Source organism: Carcharhinus amblyrhynchos, chromosome 6, assembly GCF_965287045.1.
Source record: "Carcharhinus amblyrhynchos chromosome 6, sCarAmb.v2.hapA, whole genome shotgun sequence".
Classification (NCBI taxonomy): Eukaryota; Metazoa; Chordata; class Chondrichthyes; order Carcharhiniformes; family Carcharhinidae; genus Carcharhinus; species Carcharhinus amblyrhynchos.
The window spans coordinates 79499691-79520039 of NC_137329.1; the positions used below are offsets into that span (position 1 = coordinate 79499691).

Consider the following 20349-nt stretch of genomic DNA (forward strand, 5'->3'; position numbering starts at 1 on the left):
TAAATGTAGACTTGGCTTTCGCCAGGCCACTTAATATCAGGCCTTTATAATTTTTGCAGTGGCTATCCAGCTGAATGACAGCTTGCAAAGAATACATATGATTAAATACCTTGTTTGGACACCAACAACTGAGGGATCCTTAAATGGAATTTGCTTTGTTATTTAAAAGATAAAGGATATTTTATTCACTTGAAAATAGAACTTTATTTCAGGACTGCCATTAGGAGCATCAGAAGCCTGAGGAAAACTTTGAAGAACGTTGCAGGTATGTCCTGTAAGCAGAGAGTCGATGGCAACAATTGAAAGGTGTGGTGGTGGTGGTTGGTGGGGGGGGGGGGGGGGGGGGGGGGTGGAATCTTCCAAAAAATTCTAAGTGCCAAATGAGCATGAAAACAGGAGAGAATTGCGCCTTTTTGAGCAAGGTAAATGTGGAATCTTACCTCAATCTCAAAAAAATGAAGCCAAATCTGTTTTCCGCCAGCAGGGGGAGGGGTGAACACAAAGCTCACCAAAAGCTGGCAGATAATGACAGAGGGCACCACTGCACATGCTCGCATCTCTGTGTTCTGTGAACATCAAGATCAGTTATTCACTGCATCCCCCCCAACTGCTACTGCCCCTCCCGTACTCCCCCGTTACCATAAGCCTCCCCGGCTAACCCGCCCTCCCCTCCGCCCTGCCCAGACCAATCATCCCTCCTCTTGCTCGCACTGCCCGATTTCCTGCTCCGGTCCTGCCTGCCCACCCGCCCGGAGCTTTTTGGGCTCGAGGCTGATCTCACCGGATATCTGGTCCCGATAAGATCGCGACGTTAGAAATCAGGTGCAAACCTGATTTCTCAGCTCTCATGGTCTTACCCCACCCCCCTTTGGCTGGCGGGGCAAAAAGGTAAGATCACGGCCTAAGTGTTTAATCAAACAGAATGTGTAGATCTATAAAGTCCATCAAACCTATTAGTTATTAACTCAACTTATTGAACAGTCAATCCACTACTAAACTAGCATTCTAATAACAGTGAAATTTCAAGATGCTGCATTAGATAAGCAAACATGAGAAGATGAAGATAAAAATCCGTGATTGCAATTCACCACAAGTGATCCCAGTGGGAAGCAGAACATTCTAGAAGGTGGCAAAACTACCCAATGACACAAAGGTCAAATGGCATGAAGGACAATGTCCATTATGTCATGTTACTGAGGGATTATGTAACTACTGGAAATGTATCAATCACACCATTAATGAAACCCGCTCATCTGACATAACTGTTACATCATTGTTAAGCAAAACCCAGCTAATGCTGAAACATGTAAACTACGTTTTTGTCCATGATGATTTATACTCTATTACTTAATATTTGCTTTGTACTCTTTAAAGATAAATCTTGTAATGCTATTATATTGTCAAAATGTTAAATGAAGTGCTGTTATTTGATTTACTTTACTTCATTTTTGATTTTTAGCACTGAATTAACCACACTTTGTTTTATGGTGCATTCCTGTGCTGATTGGTTTGGTTTGATTGTGATTAATATAATTTGAGCTGGGTTATGTAAAATGGTTCAAAGTCAAACTGGTGAAGGCATCTTATGAATGGAAAATTACAATCCAATTCTCTGATATGTCCACATTAGAAAATGGGGGGAAAGATTTGTCTGATAGTTTTGCCAATTGGTACTTTGTATGTAGAATTTAGCAACTTACTCATTATTTTATTAGTTTTATATGTTGAAGGCTCTGATGCCCAAAAGATGGGAGCCATTCTTAAGCTACAATTAGCATGTGTGACTTTTGATGCCATTGGACCTTAATAGAGATTGGAGAAGAGTGGATAGAGAGAGAGACAGGGGAATAAAGTAAAGGAAGAAGCAAAATAAATGAGCTAATTAAATCCTTCAGGTTTTTTGAGGTTTTACTGACTATCCTGACTGCTCTCACACAGACCTTTGAGCTCCCTTAGCAAGCATTTCTGAACTGTATAGTGGTCTTTCCTTAAATTGTCCCTGGTGCCATTGCTGCTCCTTTGAGCTACTGGTCATTTATTCTGGGAACAGTTCCTGGACTCTGCAGCTGTTCTGACTTCATTGACGAGATACCGAGGGTGGAATTTTCCCGTCCCGCCAGCCACAGGAATCATAGCAGGTGGAACACAGACCATGCAAATGGTTGACCTCGGGCAGGATTTTCCAACCTTGGGATGAGCGTGACTGGAAAATCTCACCCTCAGAATTTGCTTCACTTACTGCCTTATCTTTACGCTGTCATAAATCAGCAATCAATTGCTTCCATGTAGCACCATCTCCTGGCAATGGTTAGAAATAGCATGCATGTCGAAACATCAATCAAGCCTAGACTCAAAACATGTTCTTCTCTTTCTACAGATGCTGCCAGACCTGCTGTTTCTCCAGTACTTGCTGTTTTTATTTCAAATTTCCAGTATCTACAATGCTTTGCTTTTATTATCTGAACCTCATTGCAATTAGCTTCACTTGCATTTTGTGATCCTGTCAGTGACTTAAGTAAAAGATTTTCTAAACTGCAGCCGAGAGAAAATTTGAATTCTTGCTAAAATTTAGGAAATGAGATGAAGGCAAGCTAAAAACAAAAGTCCTATTCACAGTAAATAATTAATAAAATAAGCTGCTTAAAAAACTGTCAGTGAGAAGGGGATTGAATTTAAAAAGAAACAGAACAAGTTACCTAGTCAGTAGCGGAAAGTAAAACCTATAATATTCACAAACTCAGTGTCTGATTTGGCCATATAATCGCTCCATCTCCATCATCTGCCCAGTTCCACTCTGTAATATCAGAATATCTTAATGGTGGAGAGAGGAGCTTTGACTTCAACTGTATAGGCCCTCAACTCAGGAGTACCCTCCCTAAACATCTACTTTTCTTTCACCTTTATGATGTTCCTTAAAAAGTACCTCTTTGTCCAAGCTGCTGACAAGTTTATTTCCTTATGTCGAAGAACAGACCTGTGAAGCATCTTGGGACTTTAAATTCTGTCAAATGTGCTACACAAATGCGAGACATAATATCTTGGTCAGTTATACTATCCTACACCCCCCTCCCCCCCAACCTTACAGTATAAATCTCATCCTATTTTCTTTGCCTTCATCTCTAATGAAGGGTCATCCAGACTCTCAACATTCGCTCTATTCTCTCTGTGCAGACCTGCTGAGATTTTCCAGCATTTTCTGTCTTCGCTATACAAATGCAAGTTGTTCTTGTTGCTGTTGTACAGTCAATTTTCTTTTTAAATGCCCAAAAAGATGTCAAACATAAGGGAACGGAAAACACTAGCAAATAGCACTAAGTCAATAAATGTTAATATAAAAGTATGTTAATATGTTAGGGTGTGCTGTTACTATCAAAATTCAAAAAAAGGATAGAGACCGTTGAAAACAACATCAGGTTGCGGGCTAGTTTTAAACAGCAGGATAAAGGAACAAGACTCAGGAGATGCAGATGGCAGGTAAAAGCAGCAGGAATCAGATTAGATATTACCAAGTGCAAGATGAAATTAAGGAGGTCAATCATAATCTTGATTAAGTAGATCAAGGTTCTGTCAACTTGTTATTATAGTTTAAGAATGGTCTCCAGATTTTGGGAATCAGAGCCTTCAATGTATAAAACTGATTAAATAATAAGTCCATAAGTTGCTAAAATGTTGTTGGTTAACCGAGCCATACTTGGATGCAAAGTAGAAAACAATATAATGTCTTGGGTGCTATAAGCAATACCTGTCAAAGGACAGTATATCATCCACCATGGTCTGTAATCTGACGGATCAGAAAAATAAACAGCTAGAGGTTAACTGACTAAACACAGCACTGAAACTGGCAGGAGCATCTTGACTGAGCACAGGAGAAAAGCAAGCATTAATTTGGGGTAGTGCAGAGAGAACTGGAGATTATTGGAGGAAGACTTGCCATTTAACCCTGTTTAAAGTTTAAAAAGTTTATTTATTAGTCAAAAGTAGGCTTACATTAACATTGCAATGAAGTTGCTGTGAAATTCCTCTAGTTGCCACACTACAGCACCTAAAAGGCATATTAGTATTCCACTTTAGTACACACCTCCCTCTTTACAGATGCTGGCTCCTCCAGTATTATAATCAGATGATCTAGAGAAATTTACTCTTTTGGAGCTGGTGGGGTTACAGTACTAAAAATCCACAACCTGCCTTTCCTCTTGAATGTGTTTTAGCCTATCAATTCAAGACCATCTTGCACTCTCTTTCAAATCATGTGTTTCAGTCCCTTCACCTTGCTTACAGATCTGGTTTTAAATTACATACTCTGTAACTGTAGATTGTTATTTTCATCTACCTCCATTGCCTCTTCCTTTACAATTACAAGGAAATGACGTGGACAGATGGGTGAGACACAACTAAAATCTTCTCTTGCCCTAATAGGTTTTATTTTATTCCTTCTGTTAACAGGTTATTACAATTAAATAATAACCATTCTTCAGAATTCATATTACAACACCTGGCAATTGGAGGTATGCTTACAATCAGTCCCTACAGTACCTTATGCTGTTAAAATGTGAAGCTGCTGAAAAAGCATGTATAATGATATTTCCCTTCTCCTAGCTGAACAGTATCGGCCAACACATTTTTATACACAAATCTAAATATTATCAAAAGAATACAAGATTTTAAGTGCTGCAAACTTTATCAATCTTGTTAATGGGTCAAAATGTTCCAAGTGAGCAATGCATTCATCTAGAGGCTTTGGCGATGTCGATGTTCCAACAAACTTTTCCTTGGAGCAATGGTAATGAAATTCATCACCAGCTTACTGTGCAGCAAATCTCTGATAGTAGCAGTTACATCTTGAAGATGTGCACAACAGAAGAGACGATCCTTCTGTCAAAATAAACATCTAAATCGGTGAAGATCTTTCTCTCACATTTCTGGTCTTGAGTGGTACCGGGAAAGTAATATGAGCAAAAAGAGGAGTGTTTCAATACAGTGAAACATGTGTGGAGAATTAGAAAAGCTTTTTTTTAATCTTTGAAAAGGTGACTGAGCAATGGAACTATCTCCTTCCTCTTGCACATCAATGCTTCTGCCAGTTAGTACTGCAATTAGGCTGCCAATTCAAACTGACCGATGATTTTCCCAGCTTCTTATATTCACAACAGAATGTCTTTGCATTAAGATTTTTGTTTTCTTTTTGTTCATAAGACTACTTCATTATTTTTACACTGCACTTCACTAGAAACCATTTAAAACACAATTTCAGAAGACAATGTTAATATTTGCTTCTTAAATAAAGTAAATTTGTTGGACTTCTTTCTTTATTGCATGGCAGAGAGATCAATTGTGAATGAACTATTATCTTTTACTTCACTTTTGGTGGGAAAAAACCCCTCTTTTGAATGTCCAAGTCTTTGTGAAAGTTTCAGCCCTACATTTTCTCCTTAAAGCTGGTTCTGTGTTGTGTTCACCTGGAAGTCTGAAGGTTTTGTTGCTGCTTTTTCTTCTGTAGGTCCAACTGAATCTCTTCAGGGAATTTGTCTATATGCTCCTTCACACAGGGAATGCAGAATCGCTTTGTATAGAATAGGCTACAATCCTAAAAGGATTATTTTAAAAAAAGAGGAGAAAAGTAGTAAGTTGAGAAAAAAAAATATCTTTCTAATACATGGGTATGTTTGGGTCCCCTGTCCCTACTCCCACAACTGTAGCTTTATGGCATTTAGCTTTTTCAATATTTTACTGAAAAACTCTTTTGCAATACCATACATGCAATCTTCTAAGCACTTCAAATTACAACTCATTCTTTACACTGCATCTGACAAAAGTAAGATTTTTGAGAACTAGTGGCACAGGTAGTGTCTCAAAACTTGCAACAGCAAGACCAATTATTGCCAGATTTCAAACCTTGCCGACTTTTGGAATAAAATCAGAAACCCTTAATTCAGTGAACAGGGAAGACATGAGAACCAAGTGTTATGATTACAAACTGCATTAGGTTGATGGCTATGTCTCTGCTGATATTAATTTGTTTCTCACAAATGGAATTTAATAATTCTCTTATACTTCCCTACAATAAATCAGACTGAAATGATGTTAAGTACTGTTTAACTGAAAACCATGTTTTTTAATTCATGCAAGATTCAACACTACTATTTAATAGCAATCTTTGAACTGACTTCAGCCAGCTGCAAGAAGGCAACCAGTGCCCCAGGGAACTTGAAGGCTTTTGAAAATGAATTGCAATGTTTGAATTTAAGCCTGTGGAATTCTACTTGGATGGTATTAATGGCATCAAAACTCTATGCTGTTGTAAGAATAGGCAGATGTCCTGATTGCAAGTACAATACACTTTCTACCGCACTGGATTCTTCAAGAGTCTTTTGTTCTTCCTGGGTGAATTCAATTGTCTCTGCTTCATCTCTGACTACTATAAGCAGTGGAAACAACAGGCGTGCAAAGTCCCACCAGCGCAGCAATTCATCAAATCTTTCTAAACTGGATGGGTGGAGTCATTGATTGCTAAGCCGCTCTAAATGCCATAGACACAAAAAGTGGATAACTATTCAGCACGCCACCATGCCAACGTGGTAACTACCCAAGCAAGCCAATAATTTTTTTGTTAATTGATTTAAAATTTTTGCATGGCCCATTTAAACAAGTGTCTACTCTTTGGACACTATGGGTTTTCATATTGCTGGATTTGAGGCACTGTACCTATATCTCAAAGGATGCAGTAGTATTTTGATCAAACGTCTGGCCTTGAGGAGAAATAGACAAAGGAGGAAGCTTCCGAGTCCAAAAAACAAGTCAAGGAAAGATGAGGAAGGGAGGGCCGCATGCAAGCAAAGATAACGGCAAGTAAAATCAGGTTAGTGAACAGTAGGCCTGTCAGAGTGAGGCAAAGCAAAGAGAATTTATGAATTCTGAAACAAAAAATTGGGATAGCAACAGAGCAAGCTAAAGATGCGGAAGGCTTTTTGACATACCAGCGCAAGGCAGTACGGAAAAGATAATGGAGGAAGTGGAAGGGGCTGACTGCAATCTGACTTGCCCTGGCATCAGTACCATGAGGGAGGAAGATACATTGCACACTGTTGTCTACTGTGTTTGTGAACCAAGTGGTTTTGCTCCTCAATTATACTATATAAGCATTTATGTGGTAAACGTACTTGCCCAACGCACACAGCATTGTTGCACAGGCAACAGTGGGAGCCCAGGATGAGAAATCTATCCCTTTGAGGGGCGAATGGATCATTCATGGTGTAACACTCCTCTAATAGTCTATGAAAAAACACAATAAATTGGTATCACCATTCACATTAACAGTGGTTGAGCTTGTACATTTCTCTCTGGGGCTTGTAGCAAACCTTTACATTTATTAATGTTTGAAAAACTTGACATTTAATTGAACTAATCTGCTAACCTTATCACGTGTACAAGTAACTCTAATACTGCAAAAAGAAAAAAACATTCAGACGACAAGTTTCTATTGACCTGTGCTGATGTCGTGTCCACACAGCTTATGGACTAAGAAACTCCTTGTACTTTACTTCAACGGTGATAAATTATTTTCACTCAGCTTTCAAGGCGGTAAGGAGGTAACCACTTTCTATATACTCTAGGCAAGGAGGGGAGGGATGTGGATTTCAATCTTTCTTGAAAGCCCAGAAAAATTAAAATGGAGCAATGAAAGATTAGCTTTCTGTAGAATGAATGCTGAATTCACTTAAGTGGGAAGCCTTCGCACCACAGGAATGTATAAACTATCATTGAAAGCAGTCCCGAACTCAAACAGCCTTTCATCAGATCTTACTGAAAGTTTTGAATTTCTGATTTAAAATATTGATTAGAAAACTGAGAAAAGGCAAGCAGCCAAATACTGAAGGGCTATGATAAAGATCTTGACAATTCTTCTGGCAAATCAGCAGTCATGTAGCTCCCACATTTTATTTAGCAAGATAGCATGGTTATTTAAAGGAGTTCTTCTTAAATATGCTAAAAAGACACATGGTCTGCCAGGCTTGTCTCATCTTTTTCATCAAGCATTCATCCCCCATTTTGCACATTTGACTTGCTCATGTGCCACTGTCACACACCAAGAGAGCAGGGACATGACACACTCCTGGACCTTTGTCAACTCCATTACGTAATCAACTATCAAAGATTTCTCAAAGTAGTCCAGACTTCTACTGACAGTCCAATGTAATAACTTTGGATCTTGAGTTGTCCAGGGCTTTTAATGCTAACACTATCTACAAGATTGGACTAATGTTCTTTATCTCTGATTTATGGTTCAATATTGAACTAAGAGTAGGCCATTTAGTTCTGTAAGCTTCTTTCATCATCCAGTGAGTTCATGGTGGATCTGCGAACTAACTCCAGGGCCGGAATGTTCCAGCCGTTCATGCTGGTGGGATCTACGGGTCCCGCTGATGGTAAGGGGTGCATTCAATGGGAAACCCCATTAACAGTGGTAGGACCAGAAGAACCCGCCATCGGCCAATGGTGGGCCACCTCAGCCACTTCAAAATATGCGATGGGTTGCATGGAAAATCCCGCCCTATATCTCTGGATAACAAAAAACTAACAATCTCAGGTTTAAATTAATTAGCATCAATTGCCACTTTTGAAAGAATTCCAAACCTCTACCACTATATAATTGTTTAAGTGCTCAATTCACTCCTGCAAAGCCTAGCTCTGATCTTGGAGCTACGTGCTAAACCAAGGCTTTCGAAATAGTATTTTCCTCAAGTTCCCTACCAATCTCCTTAGTATCTTGAAAGCTTTAATCCAATCACTCCTAATTTCGAAATTCCAGGGAACATAGCTCCAATTTGTCTAATCTCTACTCAGAATTTAACTTGGTGGCCAAGTATCATTCTGGTTTAAGAATGAACTTGTATGTCTGAAGCCTTGTGTGCAATAGATAATTTAGATCTGAATAATAGGGTGGCACAGTGGTTAGCACTGTTGCCTCACAGAGCCATGGACCCGGGTTCAATTCTGACCTTGGATCACTGTCTGTGTGGAATTTGCACATTCACCCCATGCCTGTGTGGGTTTCCTTCAGGAGCTCCAGTTTCTTCCCACACTTCAAAGACGTACAGGTTAGGTTGATTGGCCATGCTAAATTGACCCTTAGTGTCAGGTGGACTACCAGGGTAAATAACGTGGGGTTAGGGCCTGGTGGGATTATTGCCGGTGCAGGCTCAATGAGCTGAATGGCCCACTTCTGTAGGGATTCTATTATGTGTGCAATTTTGCCCTCATTTTGCCAATGTCAAAGTACATCCAAATATGCTGCCCAAACTCATTAGAATAGTACTGAACTTAAAATGAGTATAAATCAAGGTAAACAAATCGGTGAAGAACACTCTCAAAACATTGCAATTAAAAGATCAGAAAATTAACTGTTTCTTTCTCCATCTGAAAATGTTGAGGGATTCCACTGAATGAGCGCAGTTAAGATTCTCCAGTTTGAGAGTTTGCTGATTGTATTTTAATGGAGAGTCTGATGGATAAAGATTGAGGGAATTGGGCTTATTGTACGCATGTAGGTAACTTACATATGCCCAAAATTCCACAACCTTTTAAGCCGCATAACTGGTTTTCAACCAAATTATCAATGCATCAGACCATAATGTTTTGAATAGTCACTGCCTGCTTTAACTAATACCATCATGGATTAAATATGCCTGCTCTCAAAGAGTCAGCACAAACAAAATGAACCAAATGGCTTCTTCCTATGATACTGTGAAAGGGAGTCTCTACTATCTGCTTGTTTATGACATGTTGTTATAAAAGTCAAAATTCACTAACACAACAGAGCAAGCATTTGGTGGTTTCTGTCCACGATAGCTGTACGGAGCTCTGAGTCCACACAAACGACATTCAAACACTCCCTTTGGCTCTGGTTCTTCAATGGAATGCATCTGAAACAAAGGCATAAAAAAAAACCATTGTAACTTTATTACAATTTAGATAGGATTGTCATTTACATACAAAGTGGAATTAGTTTTTGTGACACACTAAATTGGCAGTACACACATTAGAAATTAGTTCCATTGTTCACTGATCATAAGCTACGCAGATGAGGAGAGTCCAGTCATTTTGGAATTGCACTGCTAGCTGATCTATATTGAGCATCGGTGGGGAAAACAGTTGGCCCCAGCAATCCCTACTTCAATGTGTGTTCTGGCTTTTAATTGCCATCCTGTAAATTTTTGCTGAATATACATTTCTGTGGAACAACTAAGGTGAGAACAAGATTTTATTTGACTTGCTGACCTGCTAAATGCTGACTATCCTGAAAGCACTGACTCTCTGGGCTTGAATAAGGGATGGATTCCTCCTATTTGTTAATCTCATCACTGTTACTGCTGCTGTCCCTTCATCCCATATTTCTGATGAATCTTCCCAAATTGTTGCCTTTTCCTAAAAATACTTTTCTATTTTACCATTGCTATTTTGCAATACTTTGTAAGATGAAGTTATAACTATTTTTGATTCTGCTACATGTAAATATTTAGCAACTAAAAGGAGAGAAAAGATATAGGATGGGAAGTGATAATAGCCAGTGAGTTCAAACAATAAACCTATCGGGGCAGAGCTGGTAGGGGGACTCAGCCACATACCAGTTCTGCCGTTATCATCCTACACGCCATATATCATAGCCTCCACAATAACGTAGTGACAATAAGCAACAGTACAAATCCCCTCTTGCTGCTGCCCAAGATGACAATGAGATGAATACACACACAGAACATTGCTGGTGATTTTCTACATCATAACACAATCATCCATTGCACAAACCAAGAAACACGTCATTAACCCGTCGTCTTACCACAACACTTAGGTATGAAAGAAGTTAGTTGTGGCTGAATTGCTTCTTTGTGACTGGGAGCCAATTACATTGTCACGGGGCCAAGAAAAAACAAGGAAGAAAAGATGTAACATTGAGTCAGAATATTCCAATTATCAACAGTTTCACTTCTTTGACTGCAATCGAAAGAGAAAGTGTTGTGAAATGCTGCAACACTCACGATGACCGTGCTAAATAAGGGATGGATTCCTCCTATTTGTTAGTCTCATCAATGTTACCTCTACTGTCCCTTCATCCCACATTTCTGCTGAATCTTCCCAAATTGTTGCCTTTTCTTAAATATACTTAAATTTCTTCCACAGTTTATGATGCTAGTTGAAATTCTTAACTCATTTATGAATCAATTGTTTCCCATACAGTCATAACCAAAATCCACCAACATCCATTTTTCTGTGAATGCTCTCCGCTTCTGTCTGGAAGACAATGATGATTGCCTGAATGCAATTCCAAATCATATTTTCAACATCTAGCTTTCCTTCATGTGAGAGTCCAGGTGAGCCCGCATTTGTTAGCAGCATGGGTCGCCAGGTGCTAATCAGTTGAGTCCTAGCTAATGCAAATGTTTGAATTATTGACCCCACCAAGATCAAGCAAAAGTTCTGGTAATAGTGCAAGAGTAGACACCATGCTTACCAAGCCATTGGTAGAACAGTAATAAATTACTTATTATTTATATTTATTAAACAGTACAGAATTTAATTAGCCTTGATTTAGTCAGTCTTTATTTCCAATATGCAACTTTGCTGTCAAAGTTTGGATCCTACAGTGCAGAAGGTGGCCATTTGGCCCATCGAGTTTGCACTGACCACAATCCCACCCAGGTCCTATGCCAATAACCCCATGCATTTAACCTAACTAGTCCCCCTGACATTAAGGGGCAATTTAGCATGGCCAATCTATGTAACCTGCACATCTTTGGACTATGGCAGGAAACTGAAGCATCTGGAGGAAACACACGCAGAGAATTGCAAACTCCACACAGACAGTGACCCGAGTTGGGAATTGAACTCGGGTCCCTGACACTGTGAGGCAGCAGTGCTAACCACTGTGTCGCCATAGAAAAAAGGGACTATATCAACTAAAGAATACTGGCCCTTTATACTAAACTCAAAGTTTATTTCTTAGTCACAATAAGCTTACATTAACACTGCAACGGAGTTACTGAAAATCCCCTAGTTTGACACCTGTTTGGGTACACTGAGGAAGAATTTAGCATGGTTAGTGCACTTAACCAGTCTTTTGGACAGTGCGAAGAAGCTGGAGCACCCAGAGGAAACCCATGCAGACACGGGGACAATGTGCCTACTCTGCATGACAGTGACCAAAGCTGGGAATTGAACCCAGGTCCCTGGCGCTATGAGGCAGCAATGCTAACCATTGTGCCACCTGCTACTATCAATATTTTATGCAATTTTTCAACAATAAGTGTGACAGCTCAAAATAAGGATATTTTACTAAAAGTTTCAAACCTTAATTTAAACTAAAATTGCATATAGTTCAAGTATTTTATTGTTTCTCTGTTCATTTTGCACTAAGACATACAGAGCAGGGATCAGAAACCAAATCCCTGGTCTGAAGTCCCTCGAAAGCTTGTGAGTATATTATCAAATAAATAGGTTGGACTAAAACCTGGTGTTTTCAGACTTTTTACTGAATTAACAGACCACAGTGCTGAGCATTTCTGCCTCGCAGCACATGCATTTGAGTTCGATTCTGGCTTCTGGTGACTGTGTGTAGTTTGCACATTCTCCTTATATCTGTGTGGGTTTCCTCCCACAGTGCAAAGATGTGTAGGTTTGGTAAATTGCTCCTTAGTGTCCCAAGATTTGATTTGATTTATTATTGTCACATATTATTAGCATACATTGAAAGCATACCATTCGTAGAGAAGGAAATGAGAGAGTACAGAATGTAGTGTTACAGTCATAGCTAGGGTGTAGAGATAGGTCAACTTAATGTGAGTTAGGTCCACTCAAAAGTCTGATGGCAACAGGGAAGACGACGTGTAGGTTAGATAGATTAGCCATGGTGAATGTACAGGGTAAAAAGTCTGACAACACCAGGTTTTAGTCCAACCGATTTATTTGATAATAGACTCACAAGCTTTCGGGGTTAGTCCCTTCGTCAGGTGAATGGAGAGTTCTGGCCTCAGACAGAGCATATAAAGCACAGACAGTTTACAGATTACTGATTAGAATGCGAATCCTTACACCTAACCTGCTGTTCAAGACCTGAAGTGGCTGACAATGTGAGTGGAAGGAGCACTGATCACAGGTTAAAGAGATGTGTATTGTCTCCAGACAGTACAGTAAGTGAGGTTTTGCAAAACCTCACTTACTGTACTGTCTGGAGACAATACACATCTCTTTAACCTGTGATCAGTGCTCCTTCCACTCACATTGTCAGCCACTTCAGGTCTTGAACAGCAGGTTAGGTGTAAGGATTCGCATTCTAATCAGTAATCTGTAAACTGTCTGTGCTTTATATGCTCTGTCTGAGGCCAGAACTCTCCATTCACCTGACGAAGGGACTAACCCCGAAAGCTTGTGAGTCTATTATCAAATAAATCGGTTGGACTAAAACCTGGTGTTGTCAGACTTTTTACTGTGTTTACGCCAGTCCAACGCCAGCATACCCACATCACGAATGTACAGGGTTAGGGTGGGGAAGAGGGCCTAGGTAAGACACTCTGTCAGACAGTTGGTGCACCTCAAACGGCCAAATGGCCCCCTCCTGTACTGTAAGGATTCTATGATCTCAGCTGTAACAGCAACCTTCTAGTCATTATCTAGTGTGTGTATTTATAGATGTTTATTTGTTTTAGCTGTGACATCATCTACAGTTGAATACTCCGCAGACACTTACTGTCAGCAATCACGCATGCAATCTTGGTGTTTCAGCATGGCAGTGCTAAACTGTCATGGGACTCTACTTTGCCCAGCCAGGGTTGGTGATGCCAAAATTGCCAACCTTTGTCAAACTGCCAGCAGAGTTACTAAAACTGGCTTCAGCAGCAAAGAACTGGCCAGGTTCTGTGCTCCAAAATCCAAGTGCGTTTGGAAATGCACATGTCCAGTAATTGGGTCAGGAAAGGACTGGACACTACTGTGAGGATCCCTGTGATTTAGTGGCTTACTGCTTGGATTTACGCATGAAGAACTAGTAGGCGAGCTCCTGGATCATTATTCTGTGCCTGTGGATCTGTACCCCAGTGGCAACCACTGCCTTCAGGAAAGAAAGGGAGAAAGGTTGTGTAGGGAGACAGAGGAACATTCCTTTAAAGGATAGCAATTAAAAATTGATACTGTTAATCACTGATCCTCTTTCAGGATACTTGTCAACTGAACTTTAAAATTTTCTGTAGCTTTCTGATGTGCTAACAAGACTTACTTTTTGTGCTGATTGCTTGCCTGTATGTGTGTCTGGGGAGCTGATCAATTTTACATTTCACATTTCCTTGTGTTTTCATTTTCAAATGAGATTGTATTTCTTCTTTTAAACTTTACCTTTTCTTTTTGGCTAATTAGGAAGTGTATATCAAAATAGTTTTCCCACCTACAAGTTATGGGTTAAAGGACCACAAAAATGTGTCATCACCCACCCACCCACAGAAACCCAGACACAGGTTCGACATGTGTTGGGCATCGCAGGAAATAGAATCTGATGGACATGGATAATGAGTTTAGGATTTAGATTATGTGTCATTTGGTCTTTGTTCAAATCAAACATTATTCTTAAATTATTCTTCGAGCTGTGCCTCCTGACAAGATTAAGAGTGATTTCCTGATAAGACAAACCAGTGAAAGCAAAATACTGTAGATGCCAGAGATTAATTAAAAACACACAGTGCTGGAAAAACCCAACAGCTCTGGGAGCATCTGTGCAGACAGAAACAAAGTAAATGCTAAGACGCCACTTCTGGGCAGCATTTTCCATCCATCTCTGCATTTCCCCCACCCCTCTCCAGTGGTGTATTTTCCAGTTTTGCACTTTTGGCCAGCTATGCTGTCAGGGAACCCACCCTGGAGGTTGCCATCAATGAGACTAGGAGGTTCTGCTGGTGGGAAGAGGCAGAAAATTTGGTCCAAGCTCTTGAAAGATTTGAGACACTGGAGAGCACAGAGGCATAAATTGGTGTTCATAATGATAATGTCTTAATCATTTATTCATGCAACTGTACTCTGCATATTATTAGTTAGGGGATTCTAGGAACAGGAAGTGGCCATTTAGCCCCTAAAGTCTGCTCTGCCATTATGGCTGACTTTACCTAGTCAGCTTTGCCCTTTATCCCTTAGCACATTGGGCTCAGAAAAGTCTATCCGCTTTCTTGGCACTATTTCCAAGTAAGAAGTCTGACAACACCAGGTTTAAGGCCAACCAAATTATTTGATAGTAAACCCATAAGCTTTCGGGGTTTGCTCTTCATCAGGTGAACTCTCCATTCACCTGACGAAGTGGGGTAACTGTGTTTACCCCAGTCCAACGCCGGCATCTCCACATCATGACTACTTCCAAGAGCGGGGGAATTCTTCATGCTTCCCGCCGGCGTCCCGCCCAAAATTTAAGCCCCGGTCAACAAAAACCACTAGCTTACTGTACTCAAATTTACTGCTATCTTTCCTAGCTGATAAAGTACCTCGGTGACTCGGAAGCGTTGCAACGATTGGGGATCCTGAAAGTCGCTACATAAATACAAGCCGTGCACTCACACAGCTCCGAGCAGACACACGCCATCACGTGATCATAACTGCCGCCCCGGGGAAGGGGCGGGGCAAGTGCGTCATGGGGAAATGGGGCCGGGCGAGCTCGTCATGGGAAAGGGGCGGGGCTAGTGCGTCATGGGAGAAGGGGCGGAACTAGTGCGTCCAGGGGAAGGGGCGGCGACCAAAAGGTAAAACGCTGGAAAATCCCAGTAGGTCTGGCAGCAGCAGTAAGGAGAGAAAAGCATTGACGTTTCGTGTCCAAATGGCATTTTGTCAAAGCTGGGAGGCGGGACCTGGGCGTCTTGGGGAAGGGGCGGGGCCGTTGTGGCCTCGAGAGGGGCGGGGCTGGCGAGTCCAAGGCGAGGGAATAGGGACCTGCGCGGTGCAGAGAAAGGGGTGTGATTGTGACATTTGAGGTGGGGCCGTTGCTTGTTGGCGAAGAAGGCGGGACTCACGTTGCTTGGTGGGGAATAGGCTGCGAATGAGTTCAAGCGGAAGGAGGCGGGGACTGTGCGTTCAGTGGAAAAGGGGCGTGTTTTGATCCCGTCCTCCCCAGTCTCGCGAGAGTGGCACGCGCCGTTGCACTGCCCATCGGTTGGGGAGAAGGGGCACGCGCGTGCTGCCGAGCCATTCAGCGGCGGCTGGGAGAGAGACACGTTGTTGTGTGGACGTTGCCGGTGAGCTCCTCCCAACCCATTCTTGTCTGCTTCGGAGAGATAGCGGCTTGAGATGGACAGTCGCAACGGTGATTTCAACATCCTGCTGGCCACCGACTCGTACAAGGTAACCCCCTCTTCCCCTTTCACACGGCGCTGCTGGTGTCGCTGAACTTTCACCATAGGCCGCGGTCCCTTCAGCTGGAATAGGTTCAACAGCTATCAGGTGCTTGCCCCTTCTATTTATATATTTGGCCCCTCAGGCCTCGGCCAGCTTGGCTCATGGCGGCCGAGCGAGATGGATGTGAAGCCCAGGTGAGCACTCCGTGTTGCTGATCCAGATTAGACCCGGTTTTAATTGATGGGGGAGGAGGGGGGAAGAGTTTGAGGGGAGTCCACTACCCCAGGGATCCACTCCCTGAACCCCATCTCAGTAATCTATCGCTAGTCTCCTCCGATCGGTCTATCTGACCTGCTGCTCAGTCGCTAGATTCTCTACCCTGCTGCCGAGTGGCCGCTGTCATGTTCTGCATATGAATATTGGCTCTTCTATTCCTTTATAAATATTTTACAAAAGCGCTTTCCATCTGTAAATGCGGGCCAGGGTCATTCTCTTTCCCTCCCCATCCTCTCTCTAACCGTCCATTTTATAGCCCCTGGCCATTGTAGATCTAAAGTTAAATAACTTAATTCTGCCAGGATGAATAGTAGCCCCTTCTTAAACTGCAGGCTAAGCAGTTTTTGATTCATTTCGTTTGACCGCGAGAAACTAGGAAATGAAACTGAAAGCTCGAAGTTTCTGGAGGGATTCCGTGGTGATGAAACACTCCAGTTACACACACACACTCCCTTTCACTATTCTTTAAAGAAATGCATACCCTGCCTCTGCCATACTTCTAGCTATGTGCCAGATGCCAAGGTTGCATATTTTTATTGCGATGTTGTTTGCCTTATGAACTGTTTGAATAGACTAGCACTTAATGCTTCCAACTGGATAATGAGACAAAACGAAAGTCATTCAGAGTGCTGTGAAATAATACATTGGAGAACTTTCCACACTCGGCATTTTGCACCTGTCATTACTCACGTAGGACTTAGTTCCTTAAGCTGTCTCAGACCCTCCTTTTAAGTGAAGTTGAATTGTGTGAAATATAATAACTTCAGCTTTTCAATCGTTATTTTTTCTGGTTAGGTGTTAGTCTATATACTAGAATTAGTTCGTTTGAATTCATCCTGTATCAATTCTCATTAAAATTCCGTCCCTTTCAGCCGAAAGGAGGCAGCGTTTCACCGTGAAACGGCTCTATAATTAATCATTACAGAGGTGCGATTGACACACCCTTAAAGGGATGCGTTCAGACAAAAATTTATCGAAGGGTAGATGATCTCAAGTTTCCCAGAAATTGTTAACTCTGAGATGAGCTAAATACCGTAGGTTCTAAAAGTTTGAAATGAATGCGGAAAGTGTTGGAAATACGCATCAGGTCTGGTAGCTTCCGTGAAGAGAGAAAAACAGGTAATTTTTCATACGCAACATTTCATGATGGTTTTTTTTGTTCAGAACTGTCGCGCTAGAAATCGTCAACTTGAAATGTTACCACTTTTTCTCCGTACAGATTCTCCCAAACAATGTTTTTGTTTTCATTAACTCTCAGGCGTGTTATGTTAAGGTGCCTGGATTCCTCAGAGGCACTGTTTACCTTTCCTTAGTTTCATCTCCAACCCTCAGGAGGCTGATTTGACAGCTAGGTATGCGTTCAAACCCTTCTTAGTGAGCAATTGGTACCAAGACTCCTCACCACTGCTGTGGTGAACAGCATATCAGAAGTATGGGATTCTGTTATCACCATCTCCCTCTGCATAGACTCTGTGTGGAACTTGCGTAGACACAGTAAGAAGTCTGATAACATCAGGTTTAAGTCCAACAGATTGGACGTAAACCTGGTGTTGTCAGACTTCTTACTGTGTTTACCCCAGTCCAATGCCGGCATCTCCACATCATGGAACTTGAGTAGGCCATAGTATCTGAACTCTGGTTATGTCAGCACAGGTGATAATTCGTCTCAGTAATGTTTTCTTAAATTGAGTTTCCCCACTTGCCATGGAACAGGCATTTGATATCATAGAAAAGCCAAAACTCAATCTTATGATCGCCACCTTGGTACCTAATGCCAAAGTCCATTATCAGCCTTTTTTGACACTATTAGTCTAGTCCAGCTCATCACATCAGAAACTTGGGCAAGTAAGTCTGCCTAATAAGGTTATCACCCACTCCAAGGTACCTTGTGGCTACTACTTGTAGGCTGGACTTGCCTTTATGTTCAAATATCATCCTCTTGTCACTTGCGCACCACACAGTGTGATCCTTGATAATACACATAGGCTAGAGAAGCTCACTAATCGTATGCTTTAGCATGATTCAAGTAGGAAAACTATTTTGACAAATTATGCATCACTTTTAATGCTCAATGGAACTTTGCTATTGCTACAAGTTGCTGCCTGTTTCTCTTTCCTTGATTCTTGAAAAGATTTCCAAGGTTGAAGTAGGCATTTTCTAGGGTTCTCATTTCATTCCCATATAAATCAAACAATTGAGGCAATCTTAATTTTATCTTCCAATCAATAATGTACAACAATTCAATACAGCAGTGTATAAAGTGCCTTTACCATAGTAAATGATCCCATGTGCTTCTCTTGACACCGAGCCACAAGGAGATATTAAGGCAGAAGGCTAATGACAATAGAACGTTACAGCGCAGTACAGGCCCTTTGGCCCTCGATGTTGTGCCGACCTGTGGAACAAATCTAACGACCCTCTAACCTAAACTATTCCAATGTTATCCATATGCCTATCCAATGACCATTTGAACACTTAAGATTGGCGAGTCCACAACTGCTGCAAGCAGGGCATTCCACGCCCTTACTACCCTCTGAGTAAAGAGCCTACCTCTGACATCTGTCCTATAATTATCATCCCTCAATTTAAAGCTACATCCCCTTGTGTTAGCCATCACCATCCGAGGAAAAAGGTTCTCACTGTCCACCCTATCTAATTCTCTGATCATCTTATATGCCTCAATTAGGTCACCTCTTAACCTTCTTCTCTCTAACGAAAACAACCTCAAGTCCCTCAGCCTCTCCTCATAAGACATTCCCACCATACCAGGCGACATCCTGGTAAACCTCCTCTGCACCCTTTCCAACGCTTCCACATCTTTCTTATAATGCGGCGACCAGAACTGTACGCAATACTTCAAGTGCGGTTGCACCAGAGTTTTGTACAGTTGCAACATGATCTCACGGCTCTGAAATTCAATCCCTCTACCAATAAAAGTTATCACACCGTACGCCTTCTTAGCAACCTTATCAACCTGGGTGCCGACTTTCAGGGATCTATGCACATGTACACCGAGATCTCTCAGCTCGTCAACACTACCAGGAGTCCTTCCATTAGCCCTATATTCTGTAATCCTGTTACTCTTTCCAAAGTGAATCACCTCACATTTTTCCGCATTAAACTCCATTTGCCACCTCTCAGCCCAGCTCTGCAGCTTATCTATGTCCCTCTGCAAACTGTAACATTTATCCTCACTGTCTACAACTCCTCCGACTTTAGTGTCATCCGCAAATTTACTAACCCATGCTTATACATCCTAATCCAGGTCATTTATTAAAATGACAAACAGCAGTGGCCCCAAAACAGATCCTTGCGGTACACCACAAGTAACTGAACTCCAGGTTGAATATTTCCCATCAACCACCACCCTCTGTCTTCTATCAGCTAGCCAATTCCTGATCCAAACTGCTAAATCATCCTCAATCCCACGCATCTGTATTTTCTGCAGTAGCTTACCATGGGGAACCTTATCAAATGCTTTGCTAAAATCCATATGTACCATGTCAACTGCTTTACCCTTATCCACCTCTTTGGTCACTTCTTCAAAGAACTCAAGGTTTGTGAGGCACAACCTGCCCTTTACAAAACCGTGTTGACTATCCCTAATCAAATTATTTCTCTCTAGATGATTATAAATCCTATCTCTTATAACCCTTTCCGAATCTTTGCCCACAACAGAAGTAAAGCTCACCAATCTGTAATTCCCAGGATGGTCTCTACTCC

At 41.5% G+C, this 20349-nt stretch overlaps 2 protein-coding genes across 3 annotated transcripts in view; one reads left to right on the plus strand and one right to left on the minus strand.

Annotated features, from left to right (window-relative positions):
- Positions 1-704: 704 nt before the first annotated feature.
- cdpf1 (cysteine rich DPF motif domain containing 1) lies at positions 705-15628 on the minus strand. 2 transcript variants are annotated; one of them, XM_080190759.1, is made up of 5 exons: positions 15507-15628; positions 9808-9920; positions 7158-7269; positions 5457-5584; positions 705-4872 (listed from the first exon to the last, which is right to left on the minus strand). In XM_080190759.1, the coding sequence occupies exons 2-5, from the start codon at positions 9918-9920 to the stop codon at positions 4833-4835; spliced, it is 393 nt and encodes a 130-aa protein (XP_080046885.1). In that variant the 5' UTR covers positions 15507-15628; the 3' UTR covers positions 705-4832. The 2 variants fall into 2 exon arrangements, with proteins under 2 accessions (XP_080046885.1, XP_080046886.1); XM_080190760.1 differs by lacking the exon at positions 15507-15628 and adding an exon at positions 14007-14027.
- Positions 15629-16189: 561 nt separating this feature from the next.
- nampt1 (nicotinamide phosphoribosyltransferase 1) overlaps positions 16190-20349 on the plus strand; it is a 35018-nt gene continuing 30858 nt past the window's right edge. The window contains exon 1 of the mRNA XM_080190761.1: positions 16190-16356. Within this exon, the coding sequence (XP_080046887.1) occupies positions 16303-16356 (54 nt within the window). The 5' untranslated portion in view covers positions 16190-16302. The remainder of the gene's footprint in view (positions 16357-20349) is intronic.